At 23.3% G+C, this 23,418-nt stretch overlaps 6 protein-coding genes across 6 annotated transcripts; 3 read left to right on the top strand and 3 right to left on the bottom strand. All coding sequences in view use genetic code 6, as the record gives it.

Annotated features, from left to right (window-relative positions):
* Nucleotides 1-382: 382 nt before the first annotated feature.
* On the top strand, nucleotides 383-2,429 carry TTHERM_00339690 (sperm-tail PG-rich repeat protein; the record flags this gene model as incomplete). Its single annotated transcript, XM_001017633.3, has 11 exons — nucleotides 383-452; nucleotides 511-601; nucleotides 682-763; nucleotides 879-955; nucleotides 1,050-1,334; nucleotides 1,385-1,585; nucleotides 1,640-1,759; nucleotides 1,818-1,886; nucleotides 1,938-2,068; nucleotides 2,125-2,239; nucleotides 2,306-2,429. 11 exons carry the CDS (start codon nucleotides 383-385, stop codon nucleotides 2,427-2,429), a joined length of 1,365 nt encoding a protein of 454 aa, XP_001017633.1.
* A 360-nt stretch (nucleotides 2,430-2,789) lies between these two features.
* TTHERM_00339680 (Tim10/DDP family zinc finger protein) lies at nucleotides 2,790-3,095 on the bottom strand (the record flags this gene model as incomplete). The annotated part of the gene is made up of 1 exon (XM_001017632.1): nucleotides 2,790-3,095. The coding sequence occupies one exon, from the start codon at nucleotides 3,093-3,095 to the stop codon at nucleotides 2,790-2,792; it is 306 nt and encodes a 101-aa protein (XP_001017632.1).
* A 398-nt stretch (nucleotides 3,096-3,493) lies between these two features.
* TTHERM_00339670 (hypothetical protein) lies at nucleotides 3,494-5,422 on the bottom strand (the record flags this gene model as incomplete). Its single annotated transcript, XM_001017631.2, has 9 exons — nucleotides 3,494-3,889; nucleotides 3,950-4,120; nucleotides 4,188-4,463; nucleotides 4,528-4,674; nucleotides 4,749-4,904; nucleotides 4,961-5,058; nucleotides 5,117-5,230; nucleotides 5,288-5,336; nucleotides 5,396-5,422. 9 exons carry the CDS (start codon nucleotides 5,420-5,422, stop codon nucleotides 3,494-3,496), a joined length of 1,434 nt encoding a protein of 477 aa, XP_001017631.2.
* Nucleotides 5,423-6,567: 1,145 nt separating this feature from the next.
* TTHERM_00339660 (endo-1,4-beta-xylanase xylA, putative) lies at nucleotides 6,568-9,741 on the top strand (the record flags this gene model as incomplete). Its single annotated transcript, XM_001017630.1, has 1 exon — nucleotides 6,568-9,741. The coding sequence occupies one exon, from the start codon at nucleotides 6,568-6,570 to the stop codon at nucleotides 9,739-9,741; it is 3,174 nt and encodes a 1,057-aa protein (XP_001017630.1).
* A 1,543-nt stretch (nucleotides 9,742-11,284) lies between these two features.
* TTHERM_00339640 (vacuolar H+-ATPase A subunit) lies at nucleotides 11,285-14,709 on the top strand (the record flags this gene model as incomplete). The annotated part of the gene is made up of 8 exons (XM_001017628.3): nucleotides 11,285-11,366; nucleotides 11,790-11,833; nucleotides 11,949-12,033; nucleotides 12,113-12,178; nucleotides 12,939-13,332; nucleotides 13,397-14,104; nucleotides 14,169-14,550; nucleotides 14,617-14,709. The coding sequence occupies 8 exons, from the start codon at nucleotides 11,285-11,287 to the stop codon at nucleotides 14,707-14,709; spliced, it is 1,854 nt and encodes a 617-aa protein (XP_001017628.2).
* Nucleotides 14,710-16,436: 1,727 nt separating this feature from the next.
* TTHERM_00339639 (hypothetical protein) lies at nucleotides 16,437-22,845 on the bottom strand (the record flags this gene model as incomplete). The annotated part of the gene is made up of 5 exons (XM_001470785.2): nucleotides 21,961-22,845; nucleotides 20,774-21,724; nucleotides 20,410-20,727; nucleotides 19,949-20,355; nucleotides 16,437-19,890 (listed from the first exon to the last, which is right to left on the bottom strand). Exons 1-5 carry the CDS (start codon nucleotides 22,822-22,824, stop codon nucleotides 16,437-16,439), a joined length of 5,994 nt encoding a protein of 1,997 aa, XP_001470835.2. The 5' UTR covers nucleotides 22,825-22,845.
* Between the last annotated feature and the right edge of the window lie 573 nt (nucleotides 22,846-23,418).

The raw sequence follows: 23,418 nt of genomic DNA, 5'->3' as shown, positions 1-23,418 counted from the left end.
GAGTTAAAAATTTATATTGAAGATGTTACAAATTTAATAATTTAATTTTAAGATTTTTTATAAACTATTTTTAATTTAAGTTGGTTTAAGTAATTTTTTAGGTTATTTCTGAAGGCAAAAACGCAAAATAAAGAAATTTTATTAAGCATTTGAATTAATTTTCTACAATTTTAATTAAAGTATCAAGCCTTTACATTTAATTAATATATTTGTTATATTTATGTTTGTTTTTTATTTGTAAATTATCTGATAGATCAAAACATTTTGAATAGATAAGTAGATTAAAGAATTTAGCCAACAAGTATTATAGCTTATTTCTCTAAAAAAAGAAGAATTTCCAAAATAAAAAATAGTAAATTATCCTAAAAATAATCTTAGTTCGATGTCAGTATTTTCAAATTCAATCACGTATTCTTTTGGTGGTGCTTTTTCCCTTGGAAAATCAAAAAGATGTAAATTCTGTTTTTTTGCTATTAAATAAATAATAGTGACTAATATGTTATATATAAGAGGACTTATACAATTAAAACTAAACTCCAGGACCTGGCGCTTACAATAATGAAAATGTTACTATAAACTCTCCTAGATTACCATAATACTAGTATATTTTAGAATTATTTCGATGATTATTTTATCATCTATTAATTAAGCTAAAAAATGATTGGACTCTTATAAAAAAAGAATTTCAAAATCCCCAAGAAAGCCAATTTTTGAACAAAATGGAGTACCTCCCCCAGGCGCATATGAATTAAAATCAGATATAGTAACTAAAATTAATTATTTTTAACAAAATTTATTTTTATTTATGGTTTAAATTTTATTTTTATTATTTAATATCTTTTCTTGTCATATATAATGCTTTTGTAATTAACTTAAAGGGAAGTGGATAAGGTATGTCAATTAGTAAGTGTAAATACAAAGAGTTTGGAGATAAATATGAGATAGGACCTGGAAGGTAAAATTTCTTTAAAAAATTATTATGGGTTTTATTTGAATTAAAATTTTGTCCAAAAACAAAATAAATGAAGTTATTTTTTATTTAAATAAAGCTATGAAGTTACTAAATCTTATTAGAATAAATAAGGTTCTCCTTAGTATAGTTTCTCTTTAAGATATGAAGAATTAAAGCCTACACTATAAACACCTGGCCCTGGCGCTTATGACATTAATGATTAGTTTACTGATAAGTTTAATTAAAGCAAATATATTTTGAAAACCAATTAATCTGACACCCTTAGGGCTCAAAAAAGTGAAGAGTATTTGACTCCTTCTTCTCTACCAGGTCCAGGGGATTATTTTTAAGAAACTACTTTCTTGAATAGCAAAGGAACAACGTATATAGTTAGTGAAATATTTTTAAAGACAATTAATATTTTATCAAAAGTTTTGCTAAAAGTGGAAGAATGATGATGAAGTAAGACAGTACTCCAGGACCAGGCCACTTTAATATTTCTACTAATTAATATTATTCTCAAAGAAACTTTACTCTTGGTTAAAAAATATCTGTTAAAGACAAGTTTAAGTCCTCTGTTCCTGGACCAGGGACTTATGATATTAATGTGAATTTAAGAAAACCAACTATTAGGTATTATTAATTAATTTAAAATTATAAATTAACCTATTTAAAAATATTTTAAAGAATGGGTGCTTCACTTAGAACTGGTTTAGTAATGAGTGATACTCCTGGCCCTGGATCATATCTATCTACTAATTTTTCTAGAGATGATACTCTCAAAGAATTCAATGTAAAACAGCCATAGTAATTTTGGAATTTATAATTCAAAAAACATTTAAAAAAAATAAATTTAAAAATTAAGAAATAGAGGGCTTGGATATTCAAAAAGACCTGATTTAGTTCCTAATATAAAAACACCTGGGCCAGGAAAGTAAATTAACTAATTAAATTTATTATTTTATTTATAAAACATTTAAAATAGCTATGATATTCCCACTTCTTTAGGGTAAAGTCCACATGCTAAAATAAGCACTCATGTAAACAAAGGAAAATGGAAAGTTCAGTAAGAGGTTCCTGGACCTGGTTCATATAATATAAATCAAAGTAGCATAGGTAACTCAATTTATTTTATAAAGACCTTCATTTATCTAAATATTATATCTTTTAAGATTTATCAAAAGGAGCAAAAATAAAAGGTAAACATAATAAAATTGAATCCTCCATTAATTTTCCTGGTCCAGGCTCATATGATGTTTCCTTTTTATCACAAAGTCCTAAATTTGCGTAACTGACTATTTAACAAAAAATTAAAAAATTATTTTAAATTTAATTTTTGATTAAAAAATATAGATTTACTTAGCAAAAAAGATCTAAGCAGGATATTCGTTAATTATTTGAGCCATCTCCAGGTTAATATGAAATAGCAGGCTCAATAGGTAATCTACCATCATATTTGCTTCACAAAAGAGCCTGATTTGATAAAATTAAGTATAACTCATTTAGTATTAGTAGTTAGATAACTAAATTAATATCTTTGCTTACGAATATTCTTTTTGATTTCGAAAGATTTTTTTTTAAACTTGCTTGTTTTTATGTGTTGTTTTGTTTTAGTTTTAATACTATAAGTAGACTTACAAAATAACTCAATTTATATAAAATATTTTTAATCAAATACTTACACATAAAAGAGATTTGTTGGAAATAATAATTATGTTATAAAACCTATTTACAAATATGCATACACGAACGAAAATGTTGAGACATTTAATTAAAATCAAAATAAGTATCAAATTAGATCAATTAATCGGTTTGTTTTTAGTGAGAGATTAATATTTCAGTCTTTTACTGGAAGGTTAAATGCTTAAAACATATGCTTTTGATTCTATTTATTATTGGGATTTAATTCAGATTATGAGATGGCGTAATAATCAGCAACCCTATCAATACATTTTGCGAGACAAGCCTTTTCTACTCCACTTAATGGTGTTTAATAATCAACAAAACACTTTGCGGTGCAAGGAACCATATATTTTACTTAAATACTAGTATTTATATATTCTTTATATGAGATTTTGTTGTTTTATAAATTTTTTGTTATTGTTTCGTCTAATTCAATTGTTGAGGAACTCTTTTTGCTCATTATCACTATGAAGTTTATATTATTTATGTTACCTAATTCAATTTATGGTATAAAATTTTTGCTTTTAATTTTACAATTAATTATTATTTATTTATTTATTTATTAATTTGATTGATTGATTGAAATATATTAATTAGTTATCTATAAAAATAGAGATTAATTTTTTTAAAAAACAAATATTGATACATTTTTTTTTTTGATAAAAGAAACCTTTCTTAATTTTCGCGAATAATCTATGAATCAATTAGTAAAATTATTAAAATTTAGTAATATACACACACATACATACATAAAAAAAGATAGTTAATTGCTTAATTACTTACTTATTCACTTAATATATTTTATAATAATTAAAATATTTTATTTATTTTTTTAAAATTATTTTTTTAGAATACTTTTCAATCGTTGAAAGTAAAGAATGGATACAGTATGTTACGAGGTAATTTTGCTGTAAGCTAAGGTGGAGCAGCTATAAAAAAATTAGGACTTTAGGGCTATTAATAGAAAAGAATTGAAACAACACCATTATCACTTTAATTAATTTTTGGAACTTATTTGAATTAAGCATTTGTAATTCTGTAGGTAGGATTAGTGTCTTTACCCTACTTAAAATAGTAAACTTGAATGGCAATATTAAATCCAGTAGTAACACTAATCTAGATAGGTACCCAATCAAATGGTGCTCTTGGATCTGGATTTGAAAATTTTCCAATTTGAGTGATAGTAGTCAGCATAGTTCTTGTATTCAATTATCCACTACAAGATATTGTCAAATTTCTACCGAATTATAAATCCTATTAAAAAGATTTTTTATTAAGTTTGTTTGTATTGAAAATAATAAAAATTATATATACTATTGGATGTAGCATATTATAAGTCGAACCAGTTTAGTAGCATACTCCTCTTGTATTAAAAATATCATTAAAAGGCAGACCTTTCTAGACGTTACCGCTGATATAAAATGCCAATGGATCTCCTATTTAGTAACCGCTTTTAGGTTTAGGAGTAGTACCACTACGGTTAGCCTAATTCATTAAAATATTTTTAATTTATTTTTTTTGCTAGAATACTAATAATTAATTAATTAATTACATAGTCATAATAAAACTTTGCTCCTAAAAATACATTAGGGCTAGTACTACCAGGATACCTTATATATATTATCCCTTTTGTTGCAGTATTTGAATTAACAAAACCTATAACAGTAGTTGTGCTTGTAGTAACACAAGCACTAGGAGTTTAAGAAGTTAACTCGAATACATTAGTTAGATCATAGCAAAGATCATTTTAAGTTAATGAACTTCCCATATTTTTATAAAAATTGTTACTTGTGTCTCTTATCTTACAGGATTGGTATTTTACAGTTTCCTGAAAAAATAAATTATATTTATTTTTATATAATACAATTTTTAAATGAGTAAGAATTAATTACATATGTTGTAGCCATATACTAGATGCAATTTCCTGTAACTTCATCTTTCACAAACATATTGAAATATAAAGCATTTGATGAAGTTGAAACAGCACTAAAACTTGAATTAGTTGCAAAGTTGAATTTGTTAATTACCCTTTATTCAGGCTTTTCATTAATTTTTTATAAATTAAAAAGTGTTAAACTTGCTTGATTTATATAATTTGATTCAAAATAGCTACCTGCAAATAGGAAGGAAGAGCTTAATATGTTTATTAATTTAATTAATCAATTAATATTTATTTGAAGTCTTTGGTATCAGAAGGACTAGGTAATGAGAAACTGATAGTACTTTATACACTATTTCTATCCATTACACTTCCAAGAGTTTTAATTACCTTGGTAAAATAATTTTTATTATGATAAAATTGTTAATTTAAAATAGATTGATTACCTGATATGCAAGTCTAAAAGGGTTATAAAGATCTTCTATACTAGAAGTTTTTAATTTTAAGTCAGAATATAAAGGTATCGAAAAGACATTTCCATAATCTATACTCAAAATAAAAGACATTTAATTAGAATTTAATAAATCTAAATGTGAAGCTACTCTTTTCTATGCAAACACTAGGAGTAATATTAGGTATAGTGTCTGTATCGCAGCAGCATTCATACTCTTTCACACCCTAAACTTAATTGCATGGGCAACTGGATGTTACAGAACCTTTTTAAGGTTTAAATAAATTTATATCTTCTTATCATAAGCATATTTTTTGTTTACTTGGATTGATACTATCTGCTAAGCTGAGTCTTAAGAAAATTGCTAAAACCTAATGATAAAATAACAATATTTTTTAAGCAAAAGATATATTTTTATTCGTTAAATTACAAATGAAATGTAAATTTATTTTATCATATTATTGCTTTTGATTCAAGTTTCTACTTATCTAAAAATTAAAAGGGCTACTTACTTAAAGATATTTTGAAACCAAAATTTAAAAATTTACAAACAATAAATAATAAATTATATTTACAACATAAACAAAAAATAAATAATTAAATTTTTTTGAAATTCAATTTTAATATTAAGTAAATAATTACTGTCTCTTTTTATTATTAGGCAAAATAATATGTTTTATTCAAAAAATTACATTTTCAAAAATAAATATAAATATTAAAGTAAAAATATTTTCATAATTTTCTGATAATTGATTGTTTTTTTACAAATATTTAATTCACCAAAATCAATTTATTATTCAATTTATTTTTAAGTATTTTTATTTAATTCACCAAAATCAATTTATTATTAAATTTATTTTAAGTATTTTTATTTAATTCACCAAAATCAATTTATTATTAAATTTATTTTTAAGTATTTTATAATTTATTTATCATGCTTAAACATAAAAATAATTTGAAAAGTAATTTAGAAATTATTTAGAAAATTTGAAATGGCAAATCTTAAGTTTTATTTTAAATTATTCTATTAAAAAATTTAATGTAAAAATTAGAATAATTTATTTAAACATTTTTTGATATTCTCATTTAAATTAGAAATATTCTGCAATAGCTGGTTTCAAAAAATATTCTTGAAATATTTTGCAAATAATTTAAAATTAACATTTATTTTATAAGAGCAACAAACAATATATTATTTCAAGCTATTTTGTATTAAATGGTGATTTGACACAAGTTCTTTTTACAATTTGTGGTATTCTAAATGTCTCAAACCTGTTTTGTGGTAAATTTAATACATTATCATATTATGTTTAATTTTAAAAAGATTTCAGTCAAATATTTTGGTAAGATTAATATTTTTTGAAATTTACTTTATATATATCAAAAAGATTACTTTAATATCTTGTAATTAAAATAAATCAGTGTTCTTTTCTTTTGTTATGGTATTTTATTTATCAAGTAGAAAATAAATTAGAAACATTTGACTGAATTATATTTTAATCAATCAATCAATATATTTGAAGGTGTGTGTTTGTGTGTTTCTGAAAACAGTAATTTAATAAAAAGTGTTATTTAATTAAAAAATAATTAATTAATTAAGTAATGTAACAAAAAGACAACTATGATCTTAGGATCTAGTAATTAGAAACTCCATAGCTAATGTAAAATTAAACACTTGGAGTTAACTATAATAGCGCTAATAAAGAATGCAAAAATATTATAAACTTGAAAGATCAGGCTGCAGAGAATTTAATATAGTTTAGGCGATCTTTAATAAGTGATAATGGTGTTATTTCAATAGAGGATATTTCAAAGAATAAAACTCCTACATAAAATACATTATAGTAATGTAAAAACTCTCAGACAAAAAGCTCACGAAAATATTCAACAAGCTACAGCAAAGATTCCCAATAAGCAATGTATAAAATTTTATAGCTTTAACATCAAAATATACCTCTATAAATTGAAAAGGTTAATAATATTAATTCTTAAGCATCTATTCCTAACAACGAATCAAATCAAGTTTCAAGTCGTTCAATCAAACATGTGAGAGAAACTCTACTACAAAAGAGCTCTTAAACAATAATAAATTAATCTAATATATAAATTTAGAATGAATAAGTGTAATAAAGTTAATTACAAAATAACCCATTAAAACACTAAAACACACTTTAGTCTTCTTTACTTGAAAAAAATTAGAAATAGTAGATTTAAAGAAATAAATCCCTAAATTTAGGAAGTAAAACAGATGAAAAAAATTAATAACCAGTGCACATAAATTAAAAACCCTATTTATAATAAAGTTATTCATTTAAATAGAAAACAATTGATAATTTAGCTTTTATTCCTTAAAAAGTTAATTTTTTTGACAAATACAATTAAATCTAATAGTAAAAAGATGAAAAAAATGTCTAAGATAGCAAAAACAGCTAAGAATTCCAAGGTTTAGCAAATGAAGGTTTCATAAAAAGTAGTTAGCAAATCTAAAAACCGAATAGTATTAAGAGCATTACAATAAATGCTAATATTTTAAACTCAACTGAGATGAGTAAAGATTTTATTGAAAACTCTACTTAGTAAGGGAATACTCTGATTATAAATGCATCAAAAAATAAACTATTTTCAGAAAGCTAAGAAGATCAACATATTATATTTCAATCTGTGCCTTCATCAAATAAAACTATAGATTCCTCTTATTTAATAAAGTACTAAAATATTGCTAATAATTCTTCTCAATTACAAGAAGTTAGCTAACAACTTAATCAATTGTAAGGTGAATCAAAGGAGCCTACAGATAATGAATAAAACCTGAACTAAATGAATAAGTCTAGATAAAATCTACAGAAATCTTAAAATAGTTTGAACTATTCTTCAAATGCTCATGAATAGGGAAACAATATTTTGTTTAATAATAAATAGAAATAAAAATAAAGCTAGCATACTTAATTTTCTGTTTAATAAAGTGATAATAATAAAACAAATTTAAATTATTTTCACTCTCGCTAAAGCTCTGAAAATTTAAATTCTAAAAAGCTTGGAAATTTTTACATAACTAATTTATCATATAAATCAAATCTGCATAGTCCAAAATCTACTTTCAACAGCTAAAATTCATCACGAAGCAAGCCGTTTTATCACCCTTTTTCACATCAAAATACAAGCAATTACGGTGAAGATTAGAGCTTATATAACCAACTATTTATTTCAAACATATCGAAATACTAGCCTTTTTAAACTTTTAAACATTCAGCATCATTTAAAAGGTCTAATAATAATTCAATAAAAGATAATGAAGATAATTTTTTAAATCAACACACCAACAATTAAAATATAGGAAATATTAAATATCAAACAACAGAAAAAAATAATTAAAGCTTATAAATCCATTCTAGAGTAAATTCTGATTAAGCCCCTTAAAATTAGTAATCATAAAGCATCGAATAAGAAATAGCTTTACAGCATTAATTAAGAAATCCTGATGAAAATAAAAATGAATAAGATTATTAGATGAAATAAAAATTATAAAATTAACTTAGCTCAATTATGGGTAAAAGAAATAATTTATCTTTGCTAAACTTAAGAGGTGAAGATAATAAATTAGAGAGTGAGTAAGAAATCATGTATAGCTAAAAAAGGTAAAATCTTTCAAGCCTTTTAACAGAAAATTTGTCTGAGGCAAAAAATATAAATTAAAAATGGTCATAAATCTTTCGCTCATACTAAGATTCAAAAGATTATTTGTTTTAATCTAAAAAAGGTATTCCTAAAAAGCGTAAAAATTTGCTTTATGAGTATAAATTGGTAGGATTAAGCACGACACCTGGTCTCGTGACCTAGACTTAACAACATAGTTAGAATTAATTTGATAAGAACAATAAATCTTCTTTTGGTAAAAGCAAATCTAACAATTAAAACAAATTTATTTAGTTAAAAGAAATACCTGTAAAATAGCAACCTTAACAGTTATTTTTATCTATTTAGCAATAAAATTAATAAAAATAAACAGGTAAATCTAGATTTTCTATTTCTTAAAAGAGTAAGTAAAAATCATTATCACCAATCAAGTCTTCTAATATTAAGAATCATTTTCAAGCGATATAAAGTGAAAGAGAATCACAGAAAAGGCTTTTAACTAATATAGAAAAAGATTAAACTGAGTATAAATAAAATATAATTACAAATATTTAAAATTAATTGAATTCCTCAACCATTTCTAATTCAAATAAAGATATTTAAAATGAAACATAAAGCAATTATATGACCTTCAAAGAAAGAATGAAAAATTAAATATACCCTTCGTTAGAAACGGCCTAACTGCTTTTTGATAAAAAATTGATTAGTGATGATCCTGATATTGCAGATTAAAAAATTAGACTTATCAAGTATTTTTTAGATGAAAATATATCAATATAAGAAAAAAGGAATAATTTCAAAGACATCTAAATGCTTTTTTATCCAGAAAATAAGAAATACAGCGAGAAAATATGTCATGAAGTTCTTCCCTTTTTGAATAATATGAAAAATTATTTTTTAAAGCAAGACTTTTATAATCCTCTGTATTATCTATAAAATATTTTTAAAAATGATCAAAAATTAAAATAAACTAAAGGGTACTTAAACAATAGAGCTTCAATGCAGTTAAATATAGAGAATTCGCAGAATTGTGTGCCATAACTTTCAAAATACTCTCAAAAAAATATTTAAAAGCTCTCTGAAGAGTTTAAGAATGAATTTGCTAATAGCTTTAAGCAAATTGATAAATCATAGCAAGTGTGAATACATAAAAATTTTATTTTTAATTAAACAAAATTAATTTATTTTTAAATGAGTTAAAAAATATTTGAGTCTAGAAGAGTTTTTCATTTTAATAAATAGAATAGAAAATTTATTATAACTTTAAAAGCTAAAACAGATTTATCTTTTATTGACCTACCCTATCTAATATACCAAAAATATCTTTTAACCTTTAATAAAATATAAAATAGAATGTTATAATTAATAAATCACGTTTATCTACTTTATAATCTAATTAGTAAATATTAATTAAATTTTATTCTAAAAAATTAACTAACTAACTAATTAAAAAGTATTTAATATTTATTTCATCTCAATAAATTATTGTTTTATGTATCTCTTTTTCTCTCAGTTCAAATATTAAGTTGATTTTAAATAATTTTTTTTCTATTTTAAATATAAATCATTTTCATCTATTTCATCAAATTGAAATAGAAAAGAGATAATAAATTTAATAGATATCATTTTTATAAATCATTTTAAAATTCTCAAAATATGTTCTAGATAAAAATTTAAATAGTAGATTTTATTTTTAAAATTAAGAAATAAAACAAAACAGGAATTGTTTATAAGAGAAAGAGAAGATAAAGCAATTATATGAGCATTTTTTTATAAATATGTCAATACTTAAAATAAAGATGATATCAATCTAAAATTTATAAATTCATTCATTTATGCAAATGTTCTTATCAAAATATTTTGGAAGTAAGACCAAAAAAGATTAATTAATTTTAACTTTGTTTATATAATTAAATTTAATTAAATGAGGAATTTTCTGATATTAGTAAAAAAAAAAAAAATTTAAATTTTAATAAAAATTAAGCTTTTAGAACTTAACTGATGATTTAATCTATTACATAAACATTTTCAAATCTATTTTATTCGTTTACTTAAAATAAATGCTTGAAAATTTAAAAAAGTTAAGAAGTAAGTTTATCATTTTAATTCTTTTTGACTTCACAAAAATCTAAAGAATAGTGATGGAAATTTTCTTTGGGAGAGAGGAAGATATATTAACAATTTCTTTTATTCTTTGATATCAATAATTTGTGAGATTTATTTGATCATACATTTACATATGAATTTTGATTTCTATCAAACAATATTGAATACTAAAAAATTAATTAAAAGGGTAGGTAGGTGATTGATAAACAGCTAAATTAATAATAAAAAGATTAAAATGAAATGAAGTTCGCTTGCTTGTATATAAATATTTTTATGCATATTTATCGTAGAATAGATATGGAAGTATAAACATTATTGATAGATAGAAAGAAAGAATGAAACAAGCCATAAATCAATCAATCAATCAATTAATTAATAAATCATTAATGAAGATAAGTAAGTATTAGAGATAGGAAGAAAGATTAATCAATAATAAAAGATAATAAAGCGAAATAAAAAAATATAAAAGGGGAAAACAAATAAAATAAAAATAAAAATAAACAATTAAAGAAAACAAAAATTAATATAATAATAAAAAATAAAATAAAAACTAAGTAAGAAAGAAGTCTAATTCACTCAAATGGCTTAAAGAAAAACTGCTTTAGAAGAAATTGCCGAAAAGGAATCCAACTTCGGTAAAATTTTCAAGGTCGCCGGTCCTCGTAAGCTATTTTCTTTCAAGAAATATTATAGTAATAGGGTTTAGGAGAGTGCAAAAATTAAGAAAGTAAAGTAGCAGTTGAGTGAGCAAATCTACACAGGATGATTTTACCTAACATTGAATGCATTTATTTGTATTATACAATTTAGACTGCCAATCCTAATTAGTGTCTAATGTTTCTTTCTTTTTTATGATATGCAGAATATGTTTGAAGACCAAAATAGGATATGCTGATTAATATTTACATAATAGCATCTAAATCTAATTGATTACCACTCTACATAGTGCTTCAGTTCTTAATTTTGATTTGCTTCACAATTGCTCCTAAAAGAAAAATAAAATCCTCTTCTAAATCCTTTAAATATTCCATTCGAAAACTTTTTATAAAAAATATATTAAATTTCATAATAATTTTATAAAATAGTGGTCGTTGCTGAACAAATGGTTGGTGCTAAGATGTACGAATTGGTAAGAAATTGTTTAATTTAGATTTTAAGAATTAATTACTTTTAACCAAAATTACTCACTTTAATGTTAATCAAAAATGAAAGCATGCTAAATATTATTTTATATACAATTATAGGTTAAAGTCGGTTGGAATAAATTGGTCGGTGAAATTATCAAGCTCGATGGTGACACTGCATCTATTCAATGTTACGAAGATACTTGTAAGAAGAAGAAAAAATACTTTTCATCAGAAAAGTGATATTAAATGAAATTAATTAATTAAATCTTAAATAAAAATAGATGGTTTGACTGTTGGTGATCCAGTCATGAGAACTAAAGAACCTCTTTCAGTCGAACTTGGTCCTGGTAAATAAATTACAAATTCATTTATTATAATACCAACTTGATTTATTGAAGTATCAATTATCCAAAATAGACCAAAATATATAAAAATTAATTGATCCAATTACAATATGCGCATCCAATTATATAAATAATTATCCAATTTAGATTAAAAAAAGACGATAAGCAATAAAATTAACCAATAAATAGACTTAAAAATAAATGAATCATTTATTTATTTTTCAATAAGCGATTGTTTTTTAGGAAATATTAAATAAATAGTAAGTCATTTTTTTATAGAGGACTTCAAAAAATATATTGGTTTTTTCTGATTTGCAAATAATAAAATTTAAGGTTAGCAGCTAAGCTAAGATAAGCCAAATAGATTCAATTTTAATTATTAAAAAGATACACGCATTTTAATCTTGAAAAAGCAAATATTATATTGTGCAAATTTGTTTATTTTATAAAAAATTAAGAAAATTAATAAATAAATAAATAAAAGTTGGGTAGATTTTAAGATAGTGAATTAATAAATAAATTATTTAATAAACAAATTAGAAGGATTTTGATTTGTTTGCGAAAACATCTAGAATAATTTACTATTTAATAATCATCAAGATATATTCTATACCTAGCTTTTCATTATTTTCTTTAAAAAATAAGACATTAGCACAAATAATGGATTGATTGATAATACAAACAACTTCAATTTCATTTTCCAAGCAAACAAAAATACTTTGTCATTCTTTTTAATAATTTTTATATTTTTACAACAAAACAGGTATTTTGAATGGTATTTTTGACGGTATCTAAAGACCTCTTGGTTCTATTGCTTAGGTTTCAGGTTCAGCTTTCATCCCTAGAGGTGTTGATGTCCCTATTTTAGATGGAGATAAGTAATGGCATTTTATTCCTAGACCTGATATTAAGGTTGGCTCTAAGCTTACTGGTGGTGATATCTTCGGTCACTGTCACGAAAACAACTTGTTCTGTAAGCACAACATTATGCTTCCTCCCAAGGGTAAGGGTCACGTCACTTACATTGCTCCTGAAGGCTAATACACCATCCATGAAAAAGTTTTAGAACTCGAAATTGATGGCAAGAAGACTTCTTACAAAATGTCTCACTTCTGGCCTGTCAGATAAGCTCGTCCCGTTTTAGAAAGACTCTAAGGGTAACTTACCTTTTATTTATGAAATAAACTAAATTTAAATATTTTTTAATTTAATTCTAAATAGTAATGTTCCTCTTCTTACTGGTCAAAGAGTTTTGGATGCTCTTTTCCCTTCAGTCTTGGGTGGTACTTGCGCTATTCCTGGTGCTTTTGGTTGCGGTAAAACTTGTATTTCTTAAGCCTTATCTAAATACTCTAACTCCGAAGTCATCGTTTACGTCGGTTGTGGTGAAAGAGGTAACGAAATGGCTGAAGTACTTACTGATTTCCCTGAATTGAAAACTGAAATTAATGGTAAGAAAGAATCTATTATGCAACGTACTTGTTTGGTCGCTAATACATCTAACATGCCTGTCGCTGCCAGAGAAGCTTCTATTTACACTGGTATTACTCTTGCTGAATACTTCAGAGATATGGGTTACAACGTTAGTATGATGGCTGACTCAACTTCTCGTTGGGCTGAAGCCTTGAGAGAAATTTCTGGTCGTCTTGCTTAGATGCCTGCTGAATAAGGTTATCCTGCTTATCTTGCCAATAAGCTTGCCTTCTTCTACGAAAGAGCTGGTCGTGTCAAATGTTAGGGTTCTCCCAACAGAGAAGGTTCTATTACAATTGTCGGTGCCGTCTCTCCTCCTGGTGGTGATTTCACTGATCCAGTTACAGTCTCTACTCTTGCTATCGTACAAGTTTTCTGGGGTCTCGATAAGAAATTAGCTCAACGTAAACATTTCCCTTCAGTCGACTGGAACAAATCTACATCCAACTACGAAAGGTATTTATCATTTATTTATCTTTTATAACATAAATATTAATTGACTGAATCTTATTAAAAATAGACAATTAGATCCTTACTTCAACAACTTCGATCCTGATTTCTCTAATTTACGTACTTCTATTAAAAAAATCTTATAAGAAGAAAATGAATTGAATGAAATCGTCCAATTGGTCGGTAAGGACTCTCTTTCTGAAGATTAAAAGCTTACCTTAGAAGTCGCTAGAGTTATTAGAGAAGATTTCTTACAATAAAACGCTTTCTCAGATTATGATTACATGTGTCCCTTAGAAAAGACTATTGGTATGATGAGAGGTATTTTCACTTACTACGACAATGCTAGAAGAACCATTGTTGAATCTTCTGGTGAAACCAAGATTAACTGGAACGAAATTCTCTTCCAAACCAAGCCTCTCTTCCTCTAACTTACTGATATGAAGAGACTTGTAATTTACTAATTCATTAATTAATTTAAAAATTTTTTAATTTATTTAATTTAACTAATAAAATAGGACCCTAAAAAACCTAAATAAGAAGTCAATCAATATTTCAGTAAATACGTTGAAGATGTCAATCTTGCTTTCAGAAAAATCAATGACCGTTGATTTATCTGATATACTATAATTTTATATATTGCTACCCTATACTTATTTTGATATACCTCTGATATCTTCATTCATTTGTACTAATCATAATATATCAAATAAATTATATTAATTTCAGTATTTCTATGGTTAATATAGTGTATTTTGTTTTTTTTAAAGGATATATTCTTCTCTTTATAAGTTAGTTTATTCTTAAAATTTTATTCAAAACAAATAATTTACAAATCAATAAAAAAGATTTTAAATATAATTTATCTTTTCAAACCAAAAATAAAGTTTTTGGAACTTTCTTTTATATTTCTTGGTAATTAAGTTTTGATTAGTGTAAAAAAAGAAGCTAGTATATTCAGGAAAAAATTGTTAGCTTTTGAGAAAAAAAAATAATTTAAATATCAGATATGCATTTTAATTTATTTTATTATTTTAAAATATATTCTGCAAAATAATAAAATTCAAGTAAATGGGTTGATTTGTTTAAATGAACTCTAAAAGTATCTTTAAAAATAAATAAATTTAGTAAATTAAATAAAAAAATTAAGTAAAAAAATTTATGATTTTAAATCAAATAATATTAAATTTTATTAACAAATAAGACAAATCAAATTAATAATAAATAAAAATTCTTAGAAGAGAAATTTAAAGTCAGGGAGGTTAATGCAGCTAATTTTTTAAGGATCCTAATTAAATAAAAAATTTAATAAAAAATACATTTGTAAGTTATAATATTTTTAGATTCAATTTACTAATAAAAGATATTTCATATGATTTTAATCATTTTAAAATGCTATAATTTTTAAAGTATATAAGTAACTAAGATAAAAATAAATAGAGGTAATCTATTATTACTTAAATTTTATCAAATTAATACCAAACTTTAAAATTTTTTTAGATTTATAATATAAATTAATTTCATGATAAACTATTATTATTTAAAAAATAATAAGAATATCAATAAATTATAAAAAAATAGTAATTTTTTATAAATAATATCTTTATTCAAGGAATTTTTAAGTTTAAATTTACTAATCAATTAAGATAAATATTTAATATTTATAATTTATTTTGATTTTTGTTTCAATTCACTAACCATTTTTTTATTTTATAAAATATTTTGAATCATAATTTTGAAATAATTTATGTTAGATTCAACAAATTTGACCAATTTGTAGTCAAAGTAATAATTTTAAAAATACATTTTTTAAAGAGTAAAACATTTTAATCGAACTAAAATTTTTTGAGTGGATCTGACCCCTAATTATAATCATAAGATTTAAAAATGTTTTATGTATTATTTAATTTAATATAGACCTTATTAGGAGCTCCAAAATGATAAATAAATAGCTTCAATTTTACTTAGTTTTTGCTAAAATAATTAAATGATTATTCATATTGATTTGAAAAAAATATTTCATTTTAAAAAAATACTAATTATCAACAATTATATTATGCAAAATATTAAATATAATATCAATAAATTTTGTTTTTTTTTTATATCCAAATAACTTAAAATAAGTAAATTTTTTGTTTATAATATATATAAAAGCAATAATAACAATAATAATAATAAATAAAATTTACTTTCTTTAAAGAAAAAATATTTCTAAGTTTCTATAAATAAATCAAACTTAATCTAATATTTATTAGTTTTTGTATTTAAATTTATTTTTTTAAAAAATATTTAAGTTGAGTTACTTAATCATCATAAAATATATGTATTTACATAGATTTCATTACATAATTATATTTTAGTCTAAAGATAAAAATTGCTATTTTTTATCACGTCTAGATGATAAAGGTAAATTTTAATTATTATTTTTGGTGTAATGCATTACATGTGGAGGTATTTAGCTTTGAATTGGGATATTGATGAGATTTTGATTTTAAACTTGAAGATAATTATTTTGATTATAGTTATTAGAGTCATAAATCTGTTATTTAACTTGTTAATTAGGATTTTAGGAATAAAAATTATTTTATGTTATGCTCTTTGGATTTATATATTGGCTATGATAAGCTTTGCTATTTTAATGTTATTATCCACTAAAGTTCTAGTAATTTTGCTTTTTATTTTAATCATCTAATAATTTTTAAAGATGAATTTAAGTTTTATTTTCATTTGCTTTAAATAAGTTTTAATTCACACCATTCTATTAATTTAAGGGATAGATAAGAGCAGAAGAGGAGTTATTTTACATTGTGAAGTTGTTTTAGTTATAGTTAACTGTTTCATTAGGGTTTAACATACTCAAATTTTTATTTTAGCTCAAAGTATGATCTATATAGCTATTGCTTAAATAAGCAGTATTTACTCCTACTTTTTTTGTCCTTGAATTATAGGAATGATAAGGTAAGTATTTTGGATTGATAAATTTATTAGCAGTTTAATGATTGCTAATTAAATTTGGTGCAGATTGATTATTGTAGTTACTGTTGCATTATGTAGAATTAAATTATTAGATACTTGATTGTTAAGTATTTATAGTTTAATGTAGCTATTATTATTATTATTAAATTTGCTAATGCTCTGCAAACGCTAGAATAAGATTTTTTAAATCTGTTGATTTTAATAAAATTTTTTTCATTTCATTGCTTTTTACTACCTTTCTGAGTATTTCTTGCATCAAATCTAAAGTTTCCTCTGCTGAAAGCATTTCTGGTGTGATAGTTAAGTAGTTACTGTTACAATCACTTTCATTATCTTCATCTTTAGATTATTCTAGCTTCTTTTATGCCATAATTTAATTGTAAACTTATCTTTCGTAAATTGCTTTTTGGTGTTCTAGTGAAGCAATTTAAGTAAAATAGTCTGCTTTGAATGTTCTTAAATCTTGGTTTTCCTTTTCAAGGATACTCTTTTAAAGCTCTAAGTCTTTAATTGTGGAAGTTACATCTTTTAACTTATTTACGAAAAATTCCTTCATTTGTATAAATTCTAATTCGTAGTTTTCCATTTGTTCTCTCATAGTTTCGATTTATTATCTTTCTTCGTGTAGTGATTGGAACTGGCTGTTACATCTTTCGCATGTATTTTATTCTGTTTTATTGCTATGAATGTTATCATCAAAGTTTATTTATTGATTTTTTTATCTTGAAGTTGTTTCAGTTTCTATTTTTGTAGTTAAATTTTGCTAAATAATACCTTAGTTTTCATGCGTTTGTTATTTTTACTATTGATTAGGTTCACTGATTAGCATTTATAGAGTGTCAGAAATGTTAGATGGGTTCCTGTTAAATTAACTCAATTGGTTTTAATTATAACTTTGGCTAATAGTAAAGTTATGATTTTAGCTGCTGAATAAGTTATCATCTTTTACTTTTTGTGTAGCATTATTAGTCTTTTATTCAATAACTTGGGATTTAGCTCCTGTTTCTTCACCTTACAAATCGTTATGATTCACTGATGGAGGGATTCTATTAGAGTGTCTATTATTTTAATATGTAGAAGGCATAACAGAAGAAATTAGATTCTTGTATGAATCCTATCTATTACTATGATTTATTGAACTGTTTACTACATTTGTATTTCCTCCAAGATTATGATAAAAAGACTCTAAACTTAGGTTATTTTAACTTGGATGAGTTAAATGCAATTAGTTTAGTTTATGATTCTGTGCATTTGGCTAATCAAATGCATTATCATTTATAGGATATTCAGGTAATGTGGATTATCTTATATTATGAGAACTATTGTTAAAAGTGTTTTATATGAGATTCAGCAAGCTCTTATTATCTCTTTTTGTTGAGCTAGCACTGTTTGTAGAATTTTTTCTCTTTCTATTTAAATCTTATGCTTTCTAATTATCTTGCATTAAATGTCCTTTATTATTATATTAGCAAGATTTTGCTTTATTGTGGAATATAGGTGAAGGCTAGGAGTTAAAGAAAAGGCGTTCTTTTTCTATATTGTTTATTTATTCATTTAAATTTTATATCTTTGAGAGTAATTCCAAGTTTGTTTGACTCAAATTTTTATTTTTTTTGCTAAGTTATTTTTAATTTTTAATTTGTTGCTACATTTCTTGTTATTTTTGATGGAGTTGACTCACATTAGTCTAAAGCTGTGTTTACATTTTCTCATAATTTATTTTTAATTGATTAATATTGTCTAAAAGTACTTTATTTTCTTTCTACCATTCAGATAATTTTTTTCTCTCTTCTTTTAACATTCTTTCTTGCTTTTCGCATTTTTCTTCAAACTGCTTAATTAAATCATCACGTTAGTTTATTTCTTTTTCTTTGTTTTCGATTTGCTCTATTAGATGATCATTTTCAGTTTTCATTAAATCTTTTTCTTATTGTTCTCTCTTTAATTAAGTTTATAAATTCTTAAGCTATTCTTGATCAATCTAACCAAGATTTACTTTTTCTGTATTTTTAGTGCTCCTATCAGAATTGATAGATAATAGTGCTTATTATTAACTTTTAATTAAATCTTTTTATTATTTTATTTCTTCTTCTTATATCTAAATATTTTTTATCCTTTTAGAAAGTTCTTACTCCTTTAAGTGGAATTCTTCATATTTCTTTTAAATATCTTCTTCAAATTTTAATTGTGCTTCATTTAGCTGCTTTTTCTCTTCTTCTATTATTCTTTGCATATTTTTTAATTCAAGCTCTTAGGTAGAAGCTGATTACTCTAAGCTTATTTAACTGCTTTAGCTTATGTTTTTTTGTTAGTGTGATTATTGTTGTAACTGCTATTGCTAAGTTTTTTTGAGTTTATTCTCAAGCTCATTTATAATATTTTAGCCAGTTTATGTCATAGATTTTAATTATGCAACTTCTTGAATCAAACTATCATTTTCGTTTTACAATATCTTCATTTCAAAATTAATCTTTTCTAAAGTGTTCTGCTTTTCTTCAATAAGAATATTTATTTCATTTTTTAACTTTTCAATTTAAGATTCATAATTTTAACGTTGTTTAGAAATATCACTATTTAATTAGTTAATCTAATCATTGAGATAATTCGTTTCTTATTTATCTTCTAAAATTCCTTTGCTTAATCCCGAGATATTAGTTTTATCATCATTTAGCTGTGATAAATTTAATACTTCATCCTTCAACTTATAGTTTTCACTCTTTAGTTTTCTCATTTCACTCACACTTTCAATTTTTTATTTATTATTTTATTTAACAGAGACCGAGAGTCCTTCATTTTCATATTTTAACTCTTACAAACTTTTTAATATAAAATTTTATTTAATGAATTAATTTTCTTCTATTTAATAATTTTTACTAAGATCTAATTATTTCAATCATTATTTCATAATCGTTGTTCTTAAACTCTTCGCTTTAAATCCAATAAGAAAAATTTTTCAAAAGATTTTGTCTTACTTCGTCTTTGTATTCTTCTAATTCTAAGCGAAGCAATTCAATAGTTCTATCTTTCTTTTCTGTTAGCTATATCAATTCATGAATTTCTTCATTCAAATTTGCGATAGTCTATTTATTGATTTAATCATTTTGAATACTTTCTTCCCTCATCAGCAATTTTTATCTTTCAGCCTCTTTAGCCTTATTCAGAATTTATATTTCCTATTAATATGAAAAGAGTTCTTTTTCATATTGCATTCTCTACTTACTCAATTCATTTTTTAATAACTTTTCTCTCTGCTAATAGGTTTGTTTCATATTTTCAAGGTTCTTTTTTAAATAAAATCATTATTTAAAAATAAATTAATTTATAAAATTAAATACAAAATCTCTTGTCTGAAGTTCTGTTTCTAATTCTTCTTTTTTAATAAGGAGTTAATCGTTTTATTCCTAAATAGATTACATTTGAATTTAGCATTCCTAAAGCATTTGTTGATCATTTTGCTTAATTTCTCTTTGTTTTTCAAACTCTATTAGATAAGCTTCTCTTTATTATTCTAACTTTTAGATCTCATCAAGAAGAGACTAAATTTTCTCATTCTTTGACTCTATTTATTATTTGAGCCTTTTATTATTTTATCTTTCATTCTCTAGCTCTCTTCCTCTTAATTTTTCTAAATTCCCATTATCTTTATATTTTTCCTAAATTAAAATTTTATAGTTAGAAAAATATAAGCAAATTAATTACCTTTAGAAGCTTCAAGACCTGATCCAAATCTTCAATTTGAGATGCTTAATAGATTTTCTCCTATTCATATTTACTAACTAATTAAACTAAATATTAGACTCTGTTCATTAGTTAATTTTTTTCCATCGAAAGCTATGACAGCTAAATTCTCATAGCACTGTCATCATCACTTTTTCTCATAATGTTAATGGTTTAATTTTAAATTTGCTATAAATTTTGTAAAACACTTTGATCTTGTTAATTAGTGCTCAAGCAGCTGGCATCCATTTAATTGTCACTGTAATTCACTTAAGAATGTCCATTGTTATTATTGCTATAATGCATTTTTTATTACTAATATTGTTGCTATAGAGTTTAGCTTTGATAATTACTCTTCTCACCATAATAGCTATTATCAGTTTAGCTATTATTTTGGTAAGCTACAGCATTAATCTGATCCTCTTGCATAGAATAATTTTAAGAGCGACTCTTATCTATCACATTTAAACTCTTTGAATTATTTTACATATTATTATTACTGATATTATTTGATTATAAATAATTTTTATTGTGCTCAATAATGCTGCTATTTTTCTAAGATTTTTATTCAAACTATCTCTATTATTGTTAAAAATTATGATCATCTATGTAATACTCATGATCTTCCTACAAATCTTCATGACCTAATTCATATGGTGTATTATTTGAATTATAATTATAATGATTTATATTTTGGTATTGTTATAACCTCTTTTATTGCTAATCAATTTAACCTTGAATATCCTAATTTATCCTGCTATTTTCATTATAATTTTCTAATTCATCTTCTAAATCTTCGTCATTACGAGTATCAAAACCTCCAAAAGTAGCTAAATTAATCTTTTAAACCTAATTCATATCGCTATTATTTTACTGCATCATCTTTAGAATCATAGAGTTTTCATTAGATAATTCTATAGAGGGAGCAAGTACCTAAAAATATTAGAATCATATTTAAAACATTAATAAATAAATATATTATTAAAGTCTATTTGTTTTCTATTTCAAAAATAAAATTGCAAAAATATTATTAAATAATTATTTTAAAATATGAATGATGAAAATTAAATAAATAATTTAGATTTAAAATAAATAATTTTGATTGATAGATTAAAATCTTCTTTAAAAATAATTGAAAAATATATTTTTTATATATGAATGATTTTTACCTATGGGAATATATTTTATTAATCTCCAGGTCTTACATTAGATTTGGACCAATTTAGGGCTATGTCATGGTTGTCTTCTTCAGTTTTACTATGAGCTTACTTTTTACCATTTTATAATGATTAGTATTATGCCATTTTTTAAATTTCGTTATTAAATCTATTTAGAGATCCTCTTTTCATAGATTTCTTTGATTGCCTAAAATCCGCATTATCTAAAAGATTTCTTTAAGGAGTTGAACCAATATAAGAATGAGTAGAATTCGATATTGAAGTCATTGATAATTAATCAGGATAGGGTATTTATTCAATAATTTCTTAAATTTCATCTTTTGTTTTGTTGCAGTAATTTAATGAAGATTGCAAGTAATTCATATTATCTTTTTCGACATTTTATCTGCTTTACAAAGTGTTCATATTAAAGTTTTATTAACTTTGCTTTTGCATTTAAAATATTTTAAGTTTTTCTTTATTTTCTTTGTTATAATTTTGTAAACTTTTAGATTCAATACAGCTATCATCATCTAAGTTAGATTAACTATAACTCCTGTCATTATTATATAAATTTGGTTAATTTTAATTGAAGTTTTCATTGTTTTCATAGATTTCCTATTATTGAACTTCATTAAATTGCTATTTTTATTGATGTATTTTATTAGGATTTATTGATATTTATTAATCACCATTCTAACTTGCTGATTCATCATAAACTACTTATTATATATGATTAGGAAATTCTCTTTCTGAATCGTCTTAAACTCTACTGCTATTTTAACCATTAAAATGGTTGTCTGCAAATAAATATTTGTCAAGATCTTCTTATAAATGAGACTTTGATTCAACTTCAACTTACTATTTATTATCCATGAATTATTTATTTCCTATTATTAAAATCAAAAGAAATCAAAGCAAAATAGTAATATTTTAAATAATAAAATTTTACAAAGATTTAATTTGTGATTTTGAAATTTTGAATATTTTTTTAAATGAATGTGGTATACCTCATAAATATCTATTGATTGATTAACTCTATTTAAATGTAAAAATATCACTGATTCAAAAATTAAAGGCTTTTATTACTTTATTAAAGCTTATAACTAAAATTTTGCAAACTTTAAAGATTTATAATATTTAATAAGCACCCAATTAATAAAATCAAATTATAAGTATCATTAAAGTCAAATCTATAATATTTAATAATTCTAAATAATTTATATTTATTCATTCATTTATTCCAAGTTAGTAAATTTCTTTCAAATCAATATAAAGAAATAGATATTATTAATTTAAATATTTAGATTTTAAAGATTAATTTTTTCATATTAAATAATATTAAAATCAAGAAATAATTAATGAAAATATAAATAAAATGGTTTTATCAAATCTAATAATAAAAATATTTAATAAAATTAGATGATTAGAAAATTAATAGTTGAATATGTCTTATTTATTTTAAACAAG

The sequence above is a fragment of the Tetrahymena thermophila genome (genome assembly GCF_000189635.1).
Source record: "Tetrahymena thermophila SB210 genomic scaffold scf_8254610, whole genome shotgun sequence".
In the NCBI taxonomy this organism is placed as follows: domain Eukaryota; phylum Ciliophora; class Oligohymenophorea; order Hymenostomatida; family Tetrahymenidae; genus Tetrahymena; species Tetrahymena thermophila.
Note: the sequence above shows the minus strand (reverse complement) of the source record. Positions and strands in the feature narration are given on the sequence as shown.